Source organism: Eublepharis macularius, chromosome 5 (genome assembly GCF_028583425.1).
Source record: "Eublepharis macularius isolate TG4126 chromosome 5, MPM_Emac_v1.0, whole genome shotgun sequence".
NCBI classification, from domain to species: Eukaryota; Metazoa; Chordata; class Lepidosauria; order Squamata; family Eublepharidae; genus Eublepharis; species Eublepharis macularius.
This window is the reverse complement of record NC_072794.1, coordinates 54,322,248-54,341,436: the sequence shown is the minus strand read 5'-3', so window position 1 is coordinate 54,341,436 and position 19,189 is coordinate 54,322,248. Positions and strand designations below refer to the sequence as shown.

Here is a 19,189-nt window from a genome sequence, read left to right as displayed (position 1 = left end):
TTTTGGCAATTCCTAGAGAGCACTGGTGTCAATTCTGTGTTTTCTCTGCAAATGGCATTAGCCCTCTTTAAGAATCAGAGAGAATCTTGTAGTTTCATCGCAGAGTTTTGGCCAATTCCTAGAGAGCCATGACATCTTTTACAGATTTTCCCAGAAGTGACATCAGACTGTCAGCCATTTTAAAATTTTATTTTTGTCCTCCACCGCTCAGTGTGGCTGTTGGAAACATCAGCTGGGGGTGCGGGATCCTTTTTAGGGGCTGGTAACCTTAGTATGTGGTGCTAAGCTTCACGTGCTTGAATTAGCTGACATTATGGGACATCTGCATGAGATGCTGGGAGTTCTTCTGTATATGGAGCTCCCAGTACATTCTTTTAAATAGCAAGACCAGTACATTTTGTCCAGTGTATCATTTTGGATAGGGAAGATGGCAGAAGGAGAAATGCTTTAACCCCCCACCCTCCATTCCTTCAAATAATATCTCAGCCTAAATTGGGGTCCTGCATGCTGGCTATTTAAAAAATTTAAAAACTAGGAGCTCTAAATACAGATGCCACCCATGCTTGCTAGCAGACGTACTTCCGATGCCGACTTAATAGCTTGTGATATATTGGACACAAAGAGTGCTACTAGCATAATGTGATGTGATAAGACTTTCAGAATGGTTTGACCAATGGAATGTAACATTTGTCTCTTGCAGTTCACACTGTACCACATTTCCGGTATTGCAGCAATAGCGTGAATCTCTGTCATCATGTCCCCAACTGCTTGCTTGGGATGTACACAGGCCTGCAAGCTAGCCAGAAGAAAAAATTCCCACAATATTTTTGTGGTAGCCAGGCATTCCATAATTTGAAATAAATCCTGCTTGAGAGTTGACATTCATAAATATATATAAAAAATGAACATTTACTGAGTAAAAGATATAGGATATAAGGCAGGCTTTTGTACCAATAGGTCAGTATGCTAGAACATGAGAAAGTTCAAAACAAGCTGAATCATAGGATCAACAAAAGGTCCAACAAGTCTTCCTATATATTCATTAATTCTAATTAATATAGAACCCCTAACTATTCATAACTTGTACATTGTTTGCCCCCACATCACCCTTGTGAAGATTCCCATTTTAGATGTAAGAAATTAGACCACCCTCCAGTGACACTACCCAAACCTAAACCAATAATCATATGAAAACAAAGACATGACTTACCTGATTCCATGGACTCCTGGGATTTTGCCCTCTCCCCATATGTCCTATAGCCCTGGCTGTTGGTGCTGCTGATGCTACTCTGAAGCCTAATACATTTCTTTTAAAGGGAGAACTCTCTTGGTAATGGCACAAAGCTAGAATTTTCAAGTCTTGGAGGGCACAGATCTGTTAATGGGCAGCCCCACCCCTGTACAGAAGGCCCAAATTGCACCAACCCAGAGTGCAGCTAAGAGGTGGATCTCAGGGCGAAGCTACAAGTGACGAATGACACTTGAACGGCAAGCGTATTTCTCCCTGTTCACTTGCACTCCACTCAATCCACTTGCTGTTCAAGTGTCATTCGTCACTTGTAGCTTGGCCCTCAGAGTGGTCAAGGGGTAGAGGTCAAGTGCCCAGGGACCAAGCTGTGAGGAGGCAAAGGACAGAGGGAAAGGGTCAGGGGGCAGGGCAGAATATACGAATTTCTTCCTCTCTCTCCATTCCTCACTCCAGGTTGGGAAATCCCTGGAGATTCTGGAGTACAGTGTGGAGTGACTGGAGCTTGGGGAGGAGAGAGAGCTCAGAAGGGATATGTCATAGTCCACCCTCCAAAGCTGCCATTATCTTCAGGGGAACTGATCTCTGAAGTCTGGAGGCTGCCAATTCTATTCCTCAACCCTAGGGTTGTCAGGTGGCCTCCCCCCCAAAAAACATAAGAACATAAGAGAAGCCATGTTGGCTCAGGCCAATGGCCCATCCAGTCCAACACTGTGTGTCACACAGTGGCCAAAAAACCAGGTGTTATCAGAAGGTCTGCCAGTGAGGAAGTGACACTAGAAGCCCTCCCACTGATTGCCCCCCCAAACACCAAGAATACAAGAAATGGATGGGCTTCCTGATACTTACCCTACTTTTCAGCTTCATGCGTGCACTCCTGACTCCAGCATGATAACGTCACTTCCATGAGTGATGTCATCACTGGTACCAGTGGCCAGGCATTGTGGCCAGCGACTTCCCTGGTGAGAGAGCAAGCAGCCCAGCTGGCCTCCTCCTGTGTACACAGGTGGCAGAGAGAGCAGGTGGGCTGGCTGGCATTTTCACCAGTGAGCAGGCAGGTGGGCAGCAGGTGGGCTGGCCCACCATTTCCCTGGTGTGCAGGAGGCTGGGTGAGGGAGTAGCTGGGTGCGTGGGCTGAATGCAGGGGAGAGGAATCAGAGGTGGCACCGGAGGCTGGGTGGGACTGCTGGCCACGCCCCTGGGAGTATTTCAAGCAGGGGTGAGGAGGCAGAAGTGGCACAGGAAGGCCTGCTGGCGCTGCCACCACCTCTTGCAGACCAGTGGCCAGCCACTCCCACCCCCCAGTACTAGACATTTATATGTCCGGTATTTTAACTGCATTTTCCCCAGACAGTACAATAAAAACCTGGACTGTCTGGGGAAAAACTGGACACCTGGCAACCCTACTCACCCCAGTCAAGGTAGTATTAGCAAAGAAGGGGAAATAGATATGGCAAAGGCAGGGTTCAGAGACAGTATTTTGAGGAACAGAAAAATGCGGAATGAAAATTAAATTTCAATTAGGTATGTGTCTACTGCTGCAAAAGCCTTAAAGGCTCAGCACAGCAAATTTCTTTGCCTTAAAACGGACCAAACAGTCCAGCCTCTTTCCTATTCATTCCATTAAATGGGAGGTGGGGGAAACCCGCAACTGGCTAGTTGGCAACCCTGTAGCTTTTTCTGTTCCAAGTCCCACACTTTGCCTTTTGCATCTCACTGGATTCTAGCAGGCAGCACTTTGCCAGAAAACAGACTCAATCTTTTATAAATGTTCTGGAACAGAAATCTGCCAAGATCTCGAAGTTCTGCAGTTACAGCTTTGAATGCTTATCTGTGCCGTTCTGCTACACATTGTGTGTTGTTTACCCATTAAGAAATATAGGTTTGAACCCCAACTCAGCCAAGATGACTAAACTACACAAGACGCCTGACACATGTTGGGTTCCCACAAGTTTATCTGGGAAGTGTAGTTGAACCCCGCCCCTGAGCTCCTGGAAGAAAACCTCTTCTGGTTTTCTGCTCGGGTTTTCCTCCAGGAGCTCGAGGGATGGGGGAGGGGCATGTCAGAGCAGCAGGAACAGGAACAGCAGACCCAGAAGGACAGGAGGGAATTCAACAAGGGGAGCCCGAGGACAGCGAGGGCTGAAGCTGATCAGCGGTTAGCAGCGGCAGAAGGAGCTGCTAAGGCTGCTGCTGCAGCGGCTAGATTCAACCATCCCTTCCCACAGAGCTCCAGGCTTGGGGTGTGTGGGGGGGTCAAGTTTTCTTCCCTCTCTGTGAGAAGGGATGCAAATAGTCTCCATACGCATACAGATATCTATGAAACTGTTTAAACACAATTGTTCCCTTACATTTTGGGCATATATGAGATATCAAACCAATATCTTCTCTACAAGGACAGTGACAAATTCAGTTTATAGCTTATTGATGGCCAGAAATACTGTATGAAGCAACTGAGGGAAAGATCCACATATGAAGTTTAGTCAAACTGAAGAGCTATAAGCATGTGAAATGAGAGTCCATATAGATCTGAAAACTCAGCAGAAAAGAAGATGAGAAAGCAGAGAGTGGGTATATTGAAAATCTTCAGTGCCATATAACTCTGTCAACAGCATAGTATATTTTGAGTGAAATTTTATGGAATATATAAAATCCAGATTCAGTCATACAGTGCAAGTTCAAAGGGACCTACTCCATAATATTTATGTTTAGGATTTTACTCTTAGAGCTAGAAAACAGACCACAGCAATGGAAGATGAAATTCGATATGAAGTCTCCATGCTAACAACAAGCAATTTGGTGTGTTTTTTCTTCATATTTCAGCAGTTTGCTTTATGTTAAATTACTCACACCAGTACTGTTGTCCATTTTGCTGTACTCATTCTGCTGTGTACTTACTACTTTCAGGCAGTACCTGTTGCTAAATAATCATCTCAAGGATTCAGGAGTGGACTAAGCTAAGGGATGAACTAAGTAATATAAAGAACACTGAAAAATAAAGAACCTAACATTCCACAGATGCATTAAACCCCACACTGGACATTTGATGAGGAACAGTCTGCCCTTTGTTCCAGATGTGAACAGAACACCACTTGCTGCTACTTTGAAGTAAGATAGAGTTGTGGGCCTTTCACATACAAATTCTTTCTGTGGGGGTTGGTGCCTGAAACCCATGAAAACACATTATTGGGACTTAGCAATTTGATCTTTCAAGCCCTCAGGTGTACCCAATGGCTTGCATGGGTTTGTTACCTGCATCAGCCCTCTAACTATTGGCTGTTCTTTCCTGTTGAGAGAGCTGGAAAATCTGAGGATCATCTTTGTGACTTTTGCAGTGCTTGCACTTTGTAACTGGCCCTGGCAACACAATACTTTCTCCCACTCTTGAGACAGGGCACAATTTGTGTTGAGATTTGTAGGACAACATAATGACTTTGATTATTTTTAACAAAGGGGCATTGTACATTTTAATTTCTCTTCATCGTTAATATGATATGGAATGTTAAACTGTCCTTGCAAAACAAAGCTTGAGAAAATGTGGAGTCATGTTTTTCTCCTATTTATGTGAGGCTGGTTGTCTGACCTATCAAAAATGTATTTTTCCTACCAAGGTTGGACATCAGTGCACAAGTGCCAGCCATTTCTCCCATGCATAGGAAGCAGGGTTAGAACATCTTTTCACTTTAGCCCATTAAATAAATTGACTGAAGATTTGCCAGGCAGAATAAGTTACTGCCTGAGGATTTCAGCAGAAACAGCTATTTGATGTGTTGTTGCATTCCATTGCTATGGTATACAACAACACAAAGTGCCAATACTGAATGCAAATTGTAGCCACGAGTTCATCAGGGAACTTTTTCTGAGCATGATATCCTTTTTAAACTACAAAGCAAGATAACAGAACATCATGAGAGCATTTATCTGACCTCTGAAATACCTCAGAATTCATTAATAAAGTCAATTGTTGCTCAGCTGGGTAGAGCTTTACACCTACAGGTCTAAGAAATGACAGAGCTTAACTTGTACATATTAAGGACATTTTGGCTCCATTCAGATATCACAAACTCATTCTATCTGCTTCATGTCAGATTTTATTCTGGGCTCACATGCTCTGCCTCCTCTCTTCATGACCAGAGGAATGACTGGAGACAGTCTTCCTCATTTGGGAAGTCTTCATTTCAATTCCAATGTGTTGTTATTTCAAAATACAGGCACCATAACTAAATAGGGGTTTGTTTAATTGTGAGTAAGAAATAAATAACTCCCAGATTTGTTAAAGTTGCTGAATTCTGACATCACAACAGTTAGACCAAAACCAGAAAGTCCTCCTTTGCGGCCTTCTGCACAAGGCAGGAGAGAGGAATGAGGGACTTTTTGTCCAATGTCAGGGAGCTGAGGGCTTGTTCAGATCACAAACAAATTGTGGTTTGTTTGTGAAATCTGAATTAAGATAGTTAATGAAATAACATTGGCTTTGACCCTACCAGTTTTTCCACTCAAGCTAACTGCAGCCTGTCCCATGTACCTTTTGTTCATGCAGGTACCACGATCCACAGCATAGTTTTTAGAGTCGAAAAGGGACATTTCCCCTCTTTTGCCAAAAGAAAAGCTAAAAGGCTCTAACTCACTGTAGCTTGGTTTGTATTGCTTATGAAGTGGATTTAAATGGATATTCATTTTTATAAGGGCGTCATTGATTACTGTTGTAACAACAACAACAACAACAACAGATTATTATTGTAATGCAATGCCTTCCAACTGAGTCAGTCCAGACAGCTCTAGAGAAATCAAGTCCTGTGCATGCATTTTTGGAAAATGAAGAAAGATGAGAGCTGAGCCTGCCCAACTGTGTGTGTGTGTTACCTTCAAGTGCTGATGTTTTAGCTTTTCTTCTTCTACTTTAAGGCGTTTCTGAGTGATTTCTTCTTGAAGTTTCCTCTTGTCCTGAAAATTATAAAGATGGAAAGTTTTTTTAAAAAATATATCCACCGACTACTTTTTGACATGGACTTAGAACAACCATATACTTTGGCCTCAGTAAACACAAGTTCTTGGAACAAGTGTTCTCTCTGCTGAAGCTTGGCACTTTACGCTCTAATGTCTTCAAGGGTTATAAGAAACCATGTTCTATCACCTGGTGGTATACATAAAAACACAGCACTGCTCAGTATGTGGCTCTGGTCGATGTGAATTGTTTCATGTCAGTTAGAGCCAAGCTACAAGTGACACCTTACACAGGTTGGACACTTGTCAGTTTCCCTCAAGTTTTGATGGGAAATGTAGGCAACCTGGTTTTACAGCTTGGCTCTCCATTACAGCTGCAAGACCAGGATGCCTACATTTCCCATCAAAACTTGAGGGAAACTGACAAATGTCCAACCTGTGTCAGGAGTCACTTGTAGCTTGGCTCTTAGAGGCCATATAGTTGTAACAAGAGAACCAAGAAGCAACATGAGCTCATTTATGCTCCCGGCTGGATTTTTAATGCTGGATTTTAATTAAAAACTTTAATGTTGTATACTTTTTATGATGTTTTATTCTGTAAAACAGGTTCCCTGGAGAGGCAGCACAAAAATGTTCTAAACAATTAAATAAAAATTCATATCAATTGATGGAGGACCATTCTGCTCTTGGGCAATGCTGCATGGATCAAAGGATTCTTTATGATAGATACATCTGTCAAGAATGTGTCATATGGGTAGAGTTGCCAACTTACCCTCTATGGCAGGCAATCTCCTGTTGCCACCTCTGCCCCCCTGCTCAAGTGAGCCGCAGGAGTGGAAAAGGGGGGATATGTCATTGATGTGTCAATGTCACTTCTGGCTAAAATTCAGAAGTGACATCACTGATGCGCTAGGACAAAAGTACCCAACATGGTGCCTTTGGACACCATGGTGCCTAGCAACACCTTTCCTGGTGCCTGCCAAATGTGTTTATAGAGTGGGGCTTTCACCCAGCAGGCTTCTGATTGACTGTGCAGATTTTTTAAAGTTGCTTCTGTAGCAGCTTCTGTCACAGTGCAAGAATCTTCACTATGTAACTAAAGGTAAGCTGTGTGTATGCAAGAAATTAATTTTCAACAATATGTTCATTTTAAAAAGCACCTTGTTAATCAGAGCTTCTGCCTGAAATGTTGACAAGTTATTATTAGATTTCTGCATAAACTTCCTGATATTTTGAGATTGGCTTTGCCACCAGGGCAGCCATTTAGAGGGTGAACCCACCATTACCCCGTGTCAGAATTCCAAAGGAGCCCACAGGTTCAAAAAGTTTGGGGAATCCCACTCTAGGATTTTGCCATTTTCTATGATAAAATTGTTTGCCTCATGTCCCACCATCCAGAGTTCCCCCAGGGGTTGCAGGCATGTGCTTGGCAACTGTATAATTACATCTAGAAGAAACATTTGTTATTTCTTCAGCATTAGGATTCTATATTATAATATGCTAAGGAATTGTGACTAAAGTTTGACACTGACTGGCTCAGTTCCCTGGCAGTTGCACAGGGAATAGATATTCACTTATGACTACCACTGACTGAGATTCAGTCAATGTGAGAGAGTGACTCTTAGGATCAGAACCACTCAGCCAATGATAGTCCACAACCCACAGGATCAGAGTAATGCATTGGCCCTACCAAAAGGAAGCAGGAACTGGGAAAGGAAAGCAGCTTGTGAAACAGTAGTCCTGAAGAATGGGGTGCATACAAGGCCAAAAAGAGGGTTAAATGACAAGTGACAATGGTCATAGGTCCATCCCATGCTTGCTGCCACCATTTTAGAGGCATTTGTAGTTCTTTTAAAATTGCTGAAAGGCCCCAATCCAGAATGTGTGTGTGTGGTACGGCAGCCTCAGGAACTCTTGTCTCCCCCCCCTTTTCAGGTGCTGAAACAGTAATTGGGGGCTGTTTTGGCACAATAAGGCCTAGGGGGAGCTCCTGGGGCTGCTATGTCACGTGCACACTCTAGATCAGGGCCTTGAGGCAATTGTAGAACTACAAATGCTTCCAAAATGCCATTGGTTGTCATGGGATAGACCTGTGGCCGCTGTCACTTGTTGTTTGGCCCTGAAGAAGGAATGGAAGAAAAGAGAAAGGATAGCAGGAAGAGGTGCCTGTGTCCAGGAACTGCTGATGTGAAGTAGGAAAGCTGAAGTTTATAGTGTTTAGAAATAACTAGTAAAATAGTTGGCTACCGGCCTCCAGTTTCCTATAAAAGTTTAAACATCTCTCTCAGTTGCTAAACCACTCTCTCCTTATTCTACTATAATGATGTCTCTGTTAAGGGATAGCACACCCAACTGTCCTACTTTTGGTAGGCATTTTCCCCGGAGTGGTAATGGCATCTGTTTCCCTTTTCACCCTCTGCTCATGGCAAACCATTTGTCTGTCTCCTTCACTATAAGTAGTAGCTATAAATTTGCCTCTGGTACACTGTGGGTTGTGTGTGGGAGAGCAAAATTTCAGCCTCTGCTTGTGGTCAGTGAGTCAGATGGCCCAGGGAACAGGCTCAAAGGACAAAAATAAACAAAGTCTTGGACTGTAAGCGTGCAGTGAAAATGTTTCATGGACCAAAAGAGGAAACAAAGGTGTGTGCAAATAACATTTGCAGTATTTCAAAAAGATACGAATCACTCACTTCAGACCCACTACCTCTCAGCTCTTCATTATTATGGGAAGTGTAGACATTTCACTTGGAAGTGTATGCTCATAATCAATTCTCCAATATCTTGCTATAGTTGTGGGAATGGAAAGCAATGTCATAGGAAAACTGCCAAACTTTTAAAAATAGGCAAGTTATGTACCTGTTGAGAGGCTAACTAAAATAAAGCTACTTGTTGCTGAGGGTAGATGGTAAGAAACTGAAATTATACATACATGCCTATCTATCTATCTATCTATCTATCTATCTATCTATCTATCTATCTATCTATCTATCTATCTATCTATCTATCTATCTATCTATCTATCTATCTATCTATCTATCTATCTATCTATCTATCTATCTATCTATCTATCTATCTATCTATCTATCTATCTATCTATCTATCTATCTATCTATGACTCAGAACATAATTAAGCCCTTTGTTAAATGGAAAGAGGTGTTAGGCGTTACAGGTTTTTTTGAATAGCAATTTGTGTTAGAGAGAGCTGCTTGCCTTTTCCTGCTTTCAGTTGCTCCAAAAGGGAACATACCTGTCTCAGAGTAGAAAAAATGAACAAAGAGGAAGGAAGTGTATGGGCATATTTATATTAGAAGCTGACAGCTGTTGTATACAATGGAATTGGATCCAAAGTATTATTTGTGGAGCATCACTAAAAGTACCGAACTACAAGAAGCTTGGAATTTGTGAATAGTTCTGTCCTATGGGCTTGGCCTAAAGGGGCCTTGGAGGAACTAGAGTCTATGATGCAAACAAAGACAGAATTGCATTTTGAGGAGTACTGGGAAATGGCAAAGTCCAAGCACTCATCAGGGTTGGAAAGATGTGACCCCTTTCTTGGCTGAAAGAAGGGGGCATTGGGTGTCTGCAAAAATAAAACATGGTTTTAGATGTTGCAAGAGGGAGAAAGAAGCATATCGACACACCTCGAGGTGTCAGATCTCTCGCTCTCTGGAAATCTGATCCCGTAGGGGTGGCAGTTTCCCTACACCTGGGCTCTGCTTGTACATTTGTTAAAACAATCCTGGACATATAAATGTCTGGTATTTTCATGTGGGGGAAGAGGAGCAGCCGAAGCAAACAAGATGAGCTTGCCTCCCTGCCTCCTCCTTCCTTACCCATGCGCTCAGCAGATTGCTGGAGAGCAGCATGGGCCCTCCTTGCAGTGGAGGAGAGGAGAGTGGGGCTCATGCTCATGCTCTGCCTTACCTCCCCGTGCCCACCTCTCCTCCAGGCGGGTGGGAAGGAAAGGAAGCCTCTCCTCTGATCTTTCCCACCATGGCAGAGCCCAGGAAGGAAGGCAGGCAGGTGGCACAATAATGTCACTTCCAAAAGTGACATCATTGCACCAGGGCCAGGACCACGTGCATGAAGATCTTTTCCCTTGTGAGTACTGTGCCCCCATGTCCAGCATGTTGCCAGAAATGATCTGGCAACCCTACCTACAGCCCCCACCTTCTGCCCACCCTACAGCTAATTGCCACTGCACCCTGTCCTGAAACCCCCAGCCCTGCACCCAGTGCCTTACATGGGTAAGGGCCACTTCTTGCTTGGGGTTGGGGTGGGTCTGGTGGGAGGGGTGCTTGTGCTGGTAATTCTATGAATCCATCCTGAATTTTTTCCAAATGTCCCCAAATCACTAAGATTGCCCTTGTCTGCAATCCAGCCTTCCAGCTCTTTTCTTTACCATACCTATCAGGCACATGGTTTAGTCAGACAAAGAATACATGAAGGATTTCAGTGTGTGTTTATATACAGTTTATCATTTTCATCAAATAATCAATCCAGATTATTTTATTTCATTCGCCAACCTTCCACATAGGTATTTTTCTTCACACAGGCAGCAGAAAGCCCACTTTTATGCAGGCAGGTGGCGATGGTGGCAGCAGCAAGCAGAACAGGAACAGGTATATGTGTGGATGCTATTCCTGCCCCTTCCTATTCTGTTTGCCACAGTAGGACGGTATTTTCACGCCCCTGTGTAGATGCAGCCTTGGTAAGCCAACCCAAATTCATCTGATCTGATTTTAAAAAGCAATCTTCCCCTAAGTTTTCAAAGAGCAAGATTTGGGCCCAATAGCATCTTAAAGACCAACTAGATTTCCAGGGTATGAGCTTTCAAGAGAGAGTCCCCTTCGTTAGATATCAAGTTCTCAAAGATACTTCAGTTTCCTTTATGTGACTAACAGCAAAGAGTCCAGTAGCACTTTTAAGACTAACCAACTTTATTGTAGCATAAACTTTCGAGAGCCACAGCTCTTTTCGTCAGCTGTGGCTCTTGAAAGCTTATGCTACAATAAAGCTGGTTAATCTTAAAGGTGCTACTGGACTCTTTGCTATTTTGCTACTGCAGACTAACATGGCTAACTCCTCTGGCTTTATGTGACTGATACAGTGAAACAACAAGGAGCAAGTTAATGAGATTAAATTGGCAGGAGATAATTTCAATCACAGAGGATTTAGTAAGTGCACAGAGTTGTTGTTTTATTCCTGTTACCATTTAAAATATTTTGAGGAATTGTCATGTCAGAGAAGGTTCCTCAGAACCCCCTAGCATTTCTGGCATGCATCCTATGAATCAAAATTAAGCTACATGGGGGACAAAAATAATCTGACAGTCTGCATAATGTTTCCCTATAATAGGCATACCCTTTCCAGTGTCTCTTGTCTCCCCAAACTCTGTGAAACAAACAGCTGACATCTTTGAGAGAAGAATGTTAGCTGGTGTGTTCTTCAGAGAGTTCTATTTTTAAAGGTTGTTTGCAAGGTATCCCACTGTAGCAGTTCACTTAATCCTGATTTTAGGAACATTCTGCTGCCTGTCTCTGAACATCAGTCCTTTCTTCCTCACGTCACTGAATAAACAGCCTTGAAATAATCTGGTCATCAGTTTAGGTCATCAAATGAGTCTGTATTTAAAACAGGGCTGAGCCAAATGTTTGACAGTGAACAACTTCATGGGAAAAGGGGGCTTTTTCAGGGGAGGGGAAGAAAATGTTCTACAGTCTTCCCTATCTAGTGTTTACCTCCATCACTCCTATTTGCCCATGTTTCCAGTCCCGATTGGCAGTTGGAATGGCCCCCCTTTCTTTTTAAATTGTTCTTTCTGTTGCTGCTATTTTTGAATGTATCAGAGCCAATGAGCTTTAAGATTTAGCTTTGTGCTGATGTCACTGAAAGGAAAGGAAGTTAATGTGAAGCCAGGGGTTCCCTTTGCATTCACTTTATGTGATCTTGGCAACAGCAGCATGTAGCAGCATAAGCAAAATCTTGTTGCTTATATGGCAGTTCTATAGGCAGCAGCAACAGAAAGATTTAAAAAGCAAAGGGCACTGATGCAGCAGCTGATCGGGACTACAAAGTGGCTTTATTTGAGACTGGAATGGTGTGAAGTATTTTTGTGAAATGTAAAGCACTTGGTGGAGGTTCATACAAGAATACGTTAAATAGCAAAAAGCAGCCCACCAAGATCTCAGGGCTGCTTTTTTAAAGGCTTGGAAGATGCCAGAGCTAGTACTACCATCATTTCATATAGCAAGAAAGTTGTTGGAAGGGCCCCCATGTCATCTCTGTAAGTGTTGTTTTGCTGGGATTCATAACAATATGACAGGAGCCTTTAGTGTGTTTTCATGGCTAGCTACAGCTAGTTTTGGATGCCATTTCAGCCTGCATCTGACGAAGAGAACTGTGATTCTCGAAAGCTTGTGCTACAATAAAGTTGGTTAGTCTTAAAGGTGCTACTGGACTCTTTTTGATTTTGCTACTACAGACTGACACGGCTAACTCCTCTGCATCTATTTCAGCCACAATGTCACAGAATTTAAACTTTGCAACTTTAGCTAATGCAGTTCCCTACATGATAAGGCTACATATCTGCAGCCCTATAGACAAGTATTTGAAGATAGGTTTCATTACACCAATGTGTAAAGAGCAACAACTCATATACCATTTTAATAACTGGCAAAACTCAGTGAACATGGGACGGACCTACAGGAAATTTGTGAAGCAAAAAACCCATGACCAGCGGCACAACGAAATCAGCTCCTTTTTTCAGTTGTCCAAGAACCAAAAATAATATCTAAAAGGAATTTTGCTTTTAATAATATTTTTAAAACCTATCTTTACCTTACAGGAGGAAAATCAACCAGGTTTGTAAAAAAACAAACCAACTATTGTACAGCTGTTTTTTCTTGGCAATTTGTTTTGCTTTGCTTAGAGCTAAGACACTCAGGTCTAGTGAAAATGTTACACAGGCCACAACTCCTGTGGGAAAAGCCTTTTGCCTTCTTAGGACATTTCTGCACTGGTAAGTTCTGATATTAAGAAGGTATTCCATATGAACATGTGAATTAATGGTTCCAAAACACTCTGCAGACTCTCTCAAAACACAGTATTTTCTTGGCAATTTTAATAATAAAGAGCCTGTCAAAATCAACAAGTGGACTTCTTATCCCCAGTACAATAAAGCCCAAGACACATGGACAATCTTCTCCTTTAGGTTTTCGCAATTCTTTCTGAAGTGCTTGACAAAGATTTTTCTCTCTCCATCCCTAACTTTTCCTTCAAGTGCTACTTTTAGTAGCTTGTCTACAATTGTCCTGTTGCTATTCATCCAGAACATGCATTGTGAAGAACTACTATACCGTAGGGAAAACTTCTTCTTTACCTCCTTGCCATAGTCAGTCCTTTGTTACTCCTGGGCTAATGTTTGTGGGATTATGGAAGCCTTGCAAATAAAATGAGTAGTATAAGCTGCCTGACTATGCTTGTGTGAATGTTGGCAGCCTGAAAGGGAAAATAGAAAAAAGGCTCTACTCTTTTTAGTTTAAGCTTTCCTGTTTTGCGACTTGGTGTTGATCAGTCTTTTTCCAGCCTAGCTATGGAGTCTGAATTGGTTGTAATGCGCATACAGCACTTAAAAAAGCCTCGCTGATGGGTAAACTAGGGGTGGGGTTGCCAACTCTGAGTTGGAACGTTCTTAGAGATTTGGGGGTGGATCTTGGGGCAGCAGAGTTTGGGGAGGAAAGAGATTTCAGGAGAGATGTGATGCCATAGAGTTCACCTTCCAAAGCAGCAGTCCCCAACCTTTTTGGCACCAGGGACCAGTTTCGTCGAAGACAATTTTTCCATGGACCAGGGGGGGTGGGGAAGGGGGATGGTTTCGGGATGATACAATTGTACACTTTATTTCTATTATTACATTATACAATGAAATAATTATACAACCACAATGCAGAATCAGTGGGAGCCCTGAGCTTGTTTTCCTGCAACTAGACGGTCCTATCTGGGGGTGATAGGAGGCAGCGGGCAGCAGCAGACACAGTATAAGGCCAGTATTCATGGACTGGTCATTGGAGAGGGCAGCAGCAGCAGCAGCAGCCAGCTGGCAGCTGCAACACACAGAGCCGCCCAGCAGCCACACCACCACGAGGTCTATATTTTTTAGTGCAACTGTGCGGGCAAGAGGCCAGTGGTGCTCCTCCACTCTCCAGCAGTGGTCACACCACTGGAGGAGAGGAACAGGCAGGCAGAGGCAGACTTGGACAGATGGCAGGTGATGCTCAGGGCGGCTGGCTGCCCAGCGGGTCCGGTGGAGACCGGAGGAGGCAGAGGCAGACTGGGGCAGGCGGCAGGCGGTGCTTAGGGCAGCTGGCTGCCCAGTGGGCCTGGCAGTGACCCGGCACACAAAGGTGCGAGGGCAGGGCAGCAGCAGCAGCTCCAGCAATCCAGTCACACCGACCACAGCATGAGGCAGCAACTGTGCGTGTACCAGCTGGAAGCGGGAGGAGAGACCCAGAGGCATGATGGGAGTCAGCTGGCCAGGCGAGGTGATATTTCTAATGAAAAGTGCAGGGCCAGCCAGGTGAGGCACAGGCGAGGCGTGGCCACCCCTCCCAAGACGGCGACCGCCTATCTCCCCTCCCCCCTGGAGCCAGCTCTGCACTCGCCCGCCACTCACCTCCTGTGCGGCCCAATTGCTAACAGGCCACGGACCAGTACCAGTCCACGGCCCGGGGGTTGGGGACCCCTGCTCTAAAGCTGCCATTTTCTCCAGAGGAACCAATCCCTGTAGCTCAGAAATCACTTGTAATTCTGGGAAATCTCTAGGCCCCACCTGGAGTTTGACAGCCCTGAGACTGGAAACTCCTTTAGTTTGTGGCTGCATGCTCCTTGGCAGCATGCACCTGAGGTGTAATTGAAGGGCCTAAGAAACCAATTCATTAGAAAGATACTTCATTTGAAGAGGACTGTGTCAATCCTGGAGCCTTCTCCCGGTTAATGGCCATCACTATATCATTATATCAACAATCTGGTTGATTAAAAAAATGGGCAAGATCTTCTCTTAAATGTATTAGTTTTCTGGCTTGAGGAATTCCCAACCATGCCATGACTTGACAGCACTGCTGCATGGGGGTTACATCAGGCCATTAGAGAGCTGGAAGCTTTTTGTTATTATACAGGCTTCCCTCCTCCCTGCCACACTCCTCCTGAAGAAAAGTACAGCCATTTCCTCTAAGTGCTTAGCATTCATTATGTTCTTTATGAGCAAAATGCCACCATGTGAACAGTTTGAATGTCACCTATTGCTCTCTTTTCTTTAACATGTGGTGTTCACATGAACTGTCCACATATACCCAAATACGCATTCAGCTCCCTGAAGATTTCCTGCCCTTTCCCCCCTTAAAAGCCATAGAAGTGATCCACTTGAGCTGTTCTCTGGCTTTTTGACCTGGTGTCCTTCAGATGTTTGCATGCATATTTTTCAGCTACTCAGGCTTAATGACAGCCTTGTGAATATCCAATATAAAGCAGGGCACGGTCGCCTCTGACTGCTGTATTCAAATCACAAGCGGGCTTGGGAAATGCACTTTATACACAGAATTATTACGGCCACTCCAGTGTACAGCTGACAAATCTGAAGAAAATAACAGTTTTGTAGATAACAACAAAGGATAGGCTGCCTCTAGGTAGCTTTGATTTTCAAAAAAGAAAATATAATAACTATAAGCACTTACTGTTATGGCTTGAAACCTTTCTTTCAGCAGTTCAGCTTCTTCCATTCTAGAAATAAAAAAAGCCACACAGAGAGGTTGTGAAAACTGTAAAGCGATCCCACATAGGCAAGCAGGCGCCCTGTGAGGAGGAGGGTTACGGAACAGACACTTCCGAAGAGTTATAATCTAATTCCAGAGAGGAGTGGAGAGGAGGAAGAATTCCTGACTTCTTCAGAGCGTCTCTGAACAGATGAGCAGACAGACACATGTAATGAGGGTGTGCTGGAAGAGGCAGACGGCCAGAATACTGGCACGAGTTGACTGACAAGTTTGAACGGCAGGGAACACAAGCCTTTTTCCTTCTCCAGCTGCCAACTTCTTGCTGTAATGTGCACATTTGGCATGCCATAGATTAACCTTTAAGTGCCCAGATTATATTTTCCCTTCTCCAGCCAGAAGAATACAGTTTGTATTTGCTTGTTTTACTGAATGCAGTAACCCTTCCTTTAAAAAGATACACATATAGGTGAAACATAAACATGACTAATTTTTAACCTGCGCTGGCCTTGAATATTCACTGAGAGATGAAGATAATAATTTAGCTTTTAGCACATTTCCAAGTGCCTCATGTACTTTAGTAAAGAGTCCAGTAGCACCTTTAAGACTAACCAACTTTATTGTAACATAAGCTTCCGAGAACCACCGCTCTCTTTGTCAGATCTGACTAACACGGCTAACTCCTCTGGATCATGTACTTTTAATCCTTACACGGACCTACGAGATTGTCCTCATATTACAGTTGGGGGTGGGGGAGATTTGAGGCTGAGAGAGGAGTGGATTACCTGATGTAACTAAGTTCATTTTTGAGATGAGATCCGAACTGGCTCTCAGCTCACAGTTATAGTTACTATGTCATGCTAGACGTAAACATTCATGCAACATTTTAAAATATGTTCTTTATTATTTTACAATGGAGTCAGAGCATTATACTTACTCATAGACTATTTATTAAAATATCTGTATCCTTCTTTTTGTTCTTCAAGATTCTCAAAATGGCTTCTAGAGCACAATTCCTTTAAAATGAAGCCCAGTACAATAGAACACTAGGATCTGGGAGGCCTTAATTCAAATTCTCACAGGCATGAAGCTTATTCAGTGATTTGGGGCCAGTTGTTCCGTTTCAGCTGGGGCTGCCAAGTACGACTTGGGAAATTCCAGGAGATACGGGGGCAGTGCCTGGGGAGGGCAGAGAGAGGAGAGGGCTCCGAGCCCAGTGGGGGATGTGATTTCACATCCAGGACAATGGTCAGTTCCTTCAGCCATGGGGCCACTTTTTCAAATTTCTCACCTTACTTTGCCTTTCCTCCCTACCTTACATCATTTGTAGGCTTCTGTTCTGTATATTATACTAACCTTTCAAAGGCAAATATTTGTATTGGTATAACTGGCTGCTAGCCAGTTATGTTTTACTCCCCCCTGTATCCCCCTCCCCACACTATCCCCATGTTCCATCCTCCTGGCAATCTCCATTTCTTTACCTTGTCTACTTGTGTTAAGGATGAGATCCTTAACACACATAGAAGAGTAAGGGTTTCCCACTGTTAAAAGTTTATTTTTTCTACTCTGAAAGCAAGAGTGTCTTTTTCTTACAGGTTTGTAACTAAGTTGAAAGTGATTTCATAATACTAATAGAGTGAGCAAAGTTTTTGTCTTTGTGGCTAAAAGGGCAAACTCCAAAATACACCCAAAACTTGCAAAACAGGTAACACTGCCAAAAATAATACGCGTTTGTGGAACAGTAATTACCTCTCTGAAAAAGTTGAATTTGAGTATCAAGAACCTGGAATTTTTACCTTCAACATCACATAAATAGTGTATGCAAGTATATGCTGTATGAGTGCATGACAATCAATGTTTTATTTTTGTTCTGCAAAATTTGTAGAGATTCTAGAGGCAGTTTCATTTTGTTAAATGGATCTATTACATTTAGATCCTGCCTTTCTCCCTTGAGTCTCAAAGCAAGGTTCTTTAGACTTCCTGAATGGTTTGGTCTGCCTTCAAGGCACTGACCATACACAACCCTATTTAATTTCAGTAAAGTTGCTAAAATATGTAATTTAGATTATGCCTTGGCACTAAAGAATATATGTCTTTAACATACGTATCGCAAGCAGAGATCAAGCAACACTGCATTGCCCAGAAACCATTCGTTTGCCTGTACTGCAGCTGGTTAATGGCACCAAACCTCTGTCCATCAGAAAATTCACCCTAAATAAGGTCGCCATCTGACCAATAAAAAAGTTCTGTCCCCTTAATAGAAGTTGCATATGAATGAAGAAATGGGCAGATTAAGCTTTCCATAGCATGGAGCATCACCTGATAACTGCTGCAGATCTAACTGATATGAAAGAGACAGCTAGAGCGACCCCATTGCAGTTTAGATGCAACATGATGTTTAATTACATAGACTAATAACTACAAAGGGGCCATTTCCACACATGTTGGATAATCCACTTTCAATACTCTTTAGTGAACATTTGAAACTGATTTTCCATGTGTGGAACAAAAAATCCACTTCTAAAGGATTGCGAAAGTGCATTGAAAGTGCATTATTCAACGTGTGTGGAAATGGCCAGGGAAAGAAAAACAGTGTCCGTTTTCACACGTCTTACCATCTCCAGTATGCTCTGGGAAGACGCTGTCTTTGTGGGAGCTTTGCGCGACGTACCGAAGCCAGTAAGACGTGTGAAAATGGCCAGTGTAGTCCTAAGAGCACTTTCCTGGAAGTAAGCCCTGTTGAGTAGGATTCTGAGTAGACCTGCTTAGGATTGCTCTTGATGGCTGTTATAGTTACGTATCTTTTTAGACATACCAGTATTTGGCTTTAAAGAGTTGATTACACAGAGAAACCAAGTTATAACTATCACTATTTGTTAGTTGTTAAAAAAGAACTTTTAAAAAGCAGAAGTTTTTGATCAGTATCTTCATTTTAAAGAATGCTGTTTCTTAACAATCTATTACCTAAGTTAAAGTCCTGTTGCAAAGTCACTCACAAAGAATTTCCCAATAATTGGCCACACATGTTTTCTCTGTAATGTGATGCCCAAGCTTTTGGCCTATCCATCATTGGCCATCCTGAACAGCTGGTGCTTAATCTGCCAAAAGAACTTTTAAAGCATTTGAGGACTCCTGCTTTATCCTCCCCCAGGCTTCCCTGGCTGAGCCTAAACTAAATCTCAAAATACCTAAAGATTCAGAGTCCTTAAAAGAAAAAAAAACTCCCCCAATG

At 43.1% G+C, this 19,189-nt stretch overlaps 1 protein-coding gene across 1 annotated transcript in view; it reads right to left on the bottom strand.

Annotated features, from left to right (window-relative positions):
- The window catches only part of PALMD (palmdelphin), a 33,985-nt gene extending 17,755 nt beyond the window's left edge, over positions 1–16,230 (bottom strand). Inside the window, exons 1-2 of the mRNA XM_054981288.1 lie at positions 15,922–16,230; positions 6,110–6,190 (exon numbers count right to left, since the gene is read on the bottom strand). Of these exons, the coding sequence (XP_054837263.1) occupies positions 6,110–6,190; positions 15,922–15,966 (126 nt within the window). The 5' untranslated portion in view covers positions 15,967–16,230. The remainder of the gene's footprint in view (positions 1–6,109; positions 6,191–15,921) is intronic.
- Between the last annotated feature and the right edge of the window lie 2,959 nt (positions 16,231–19,189).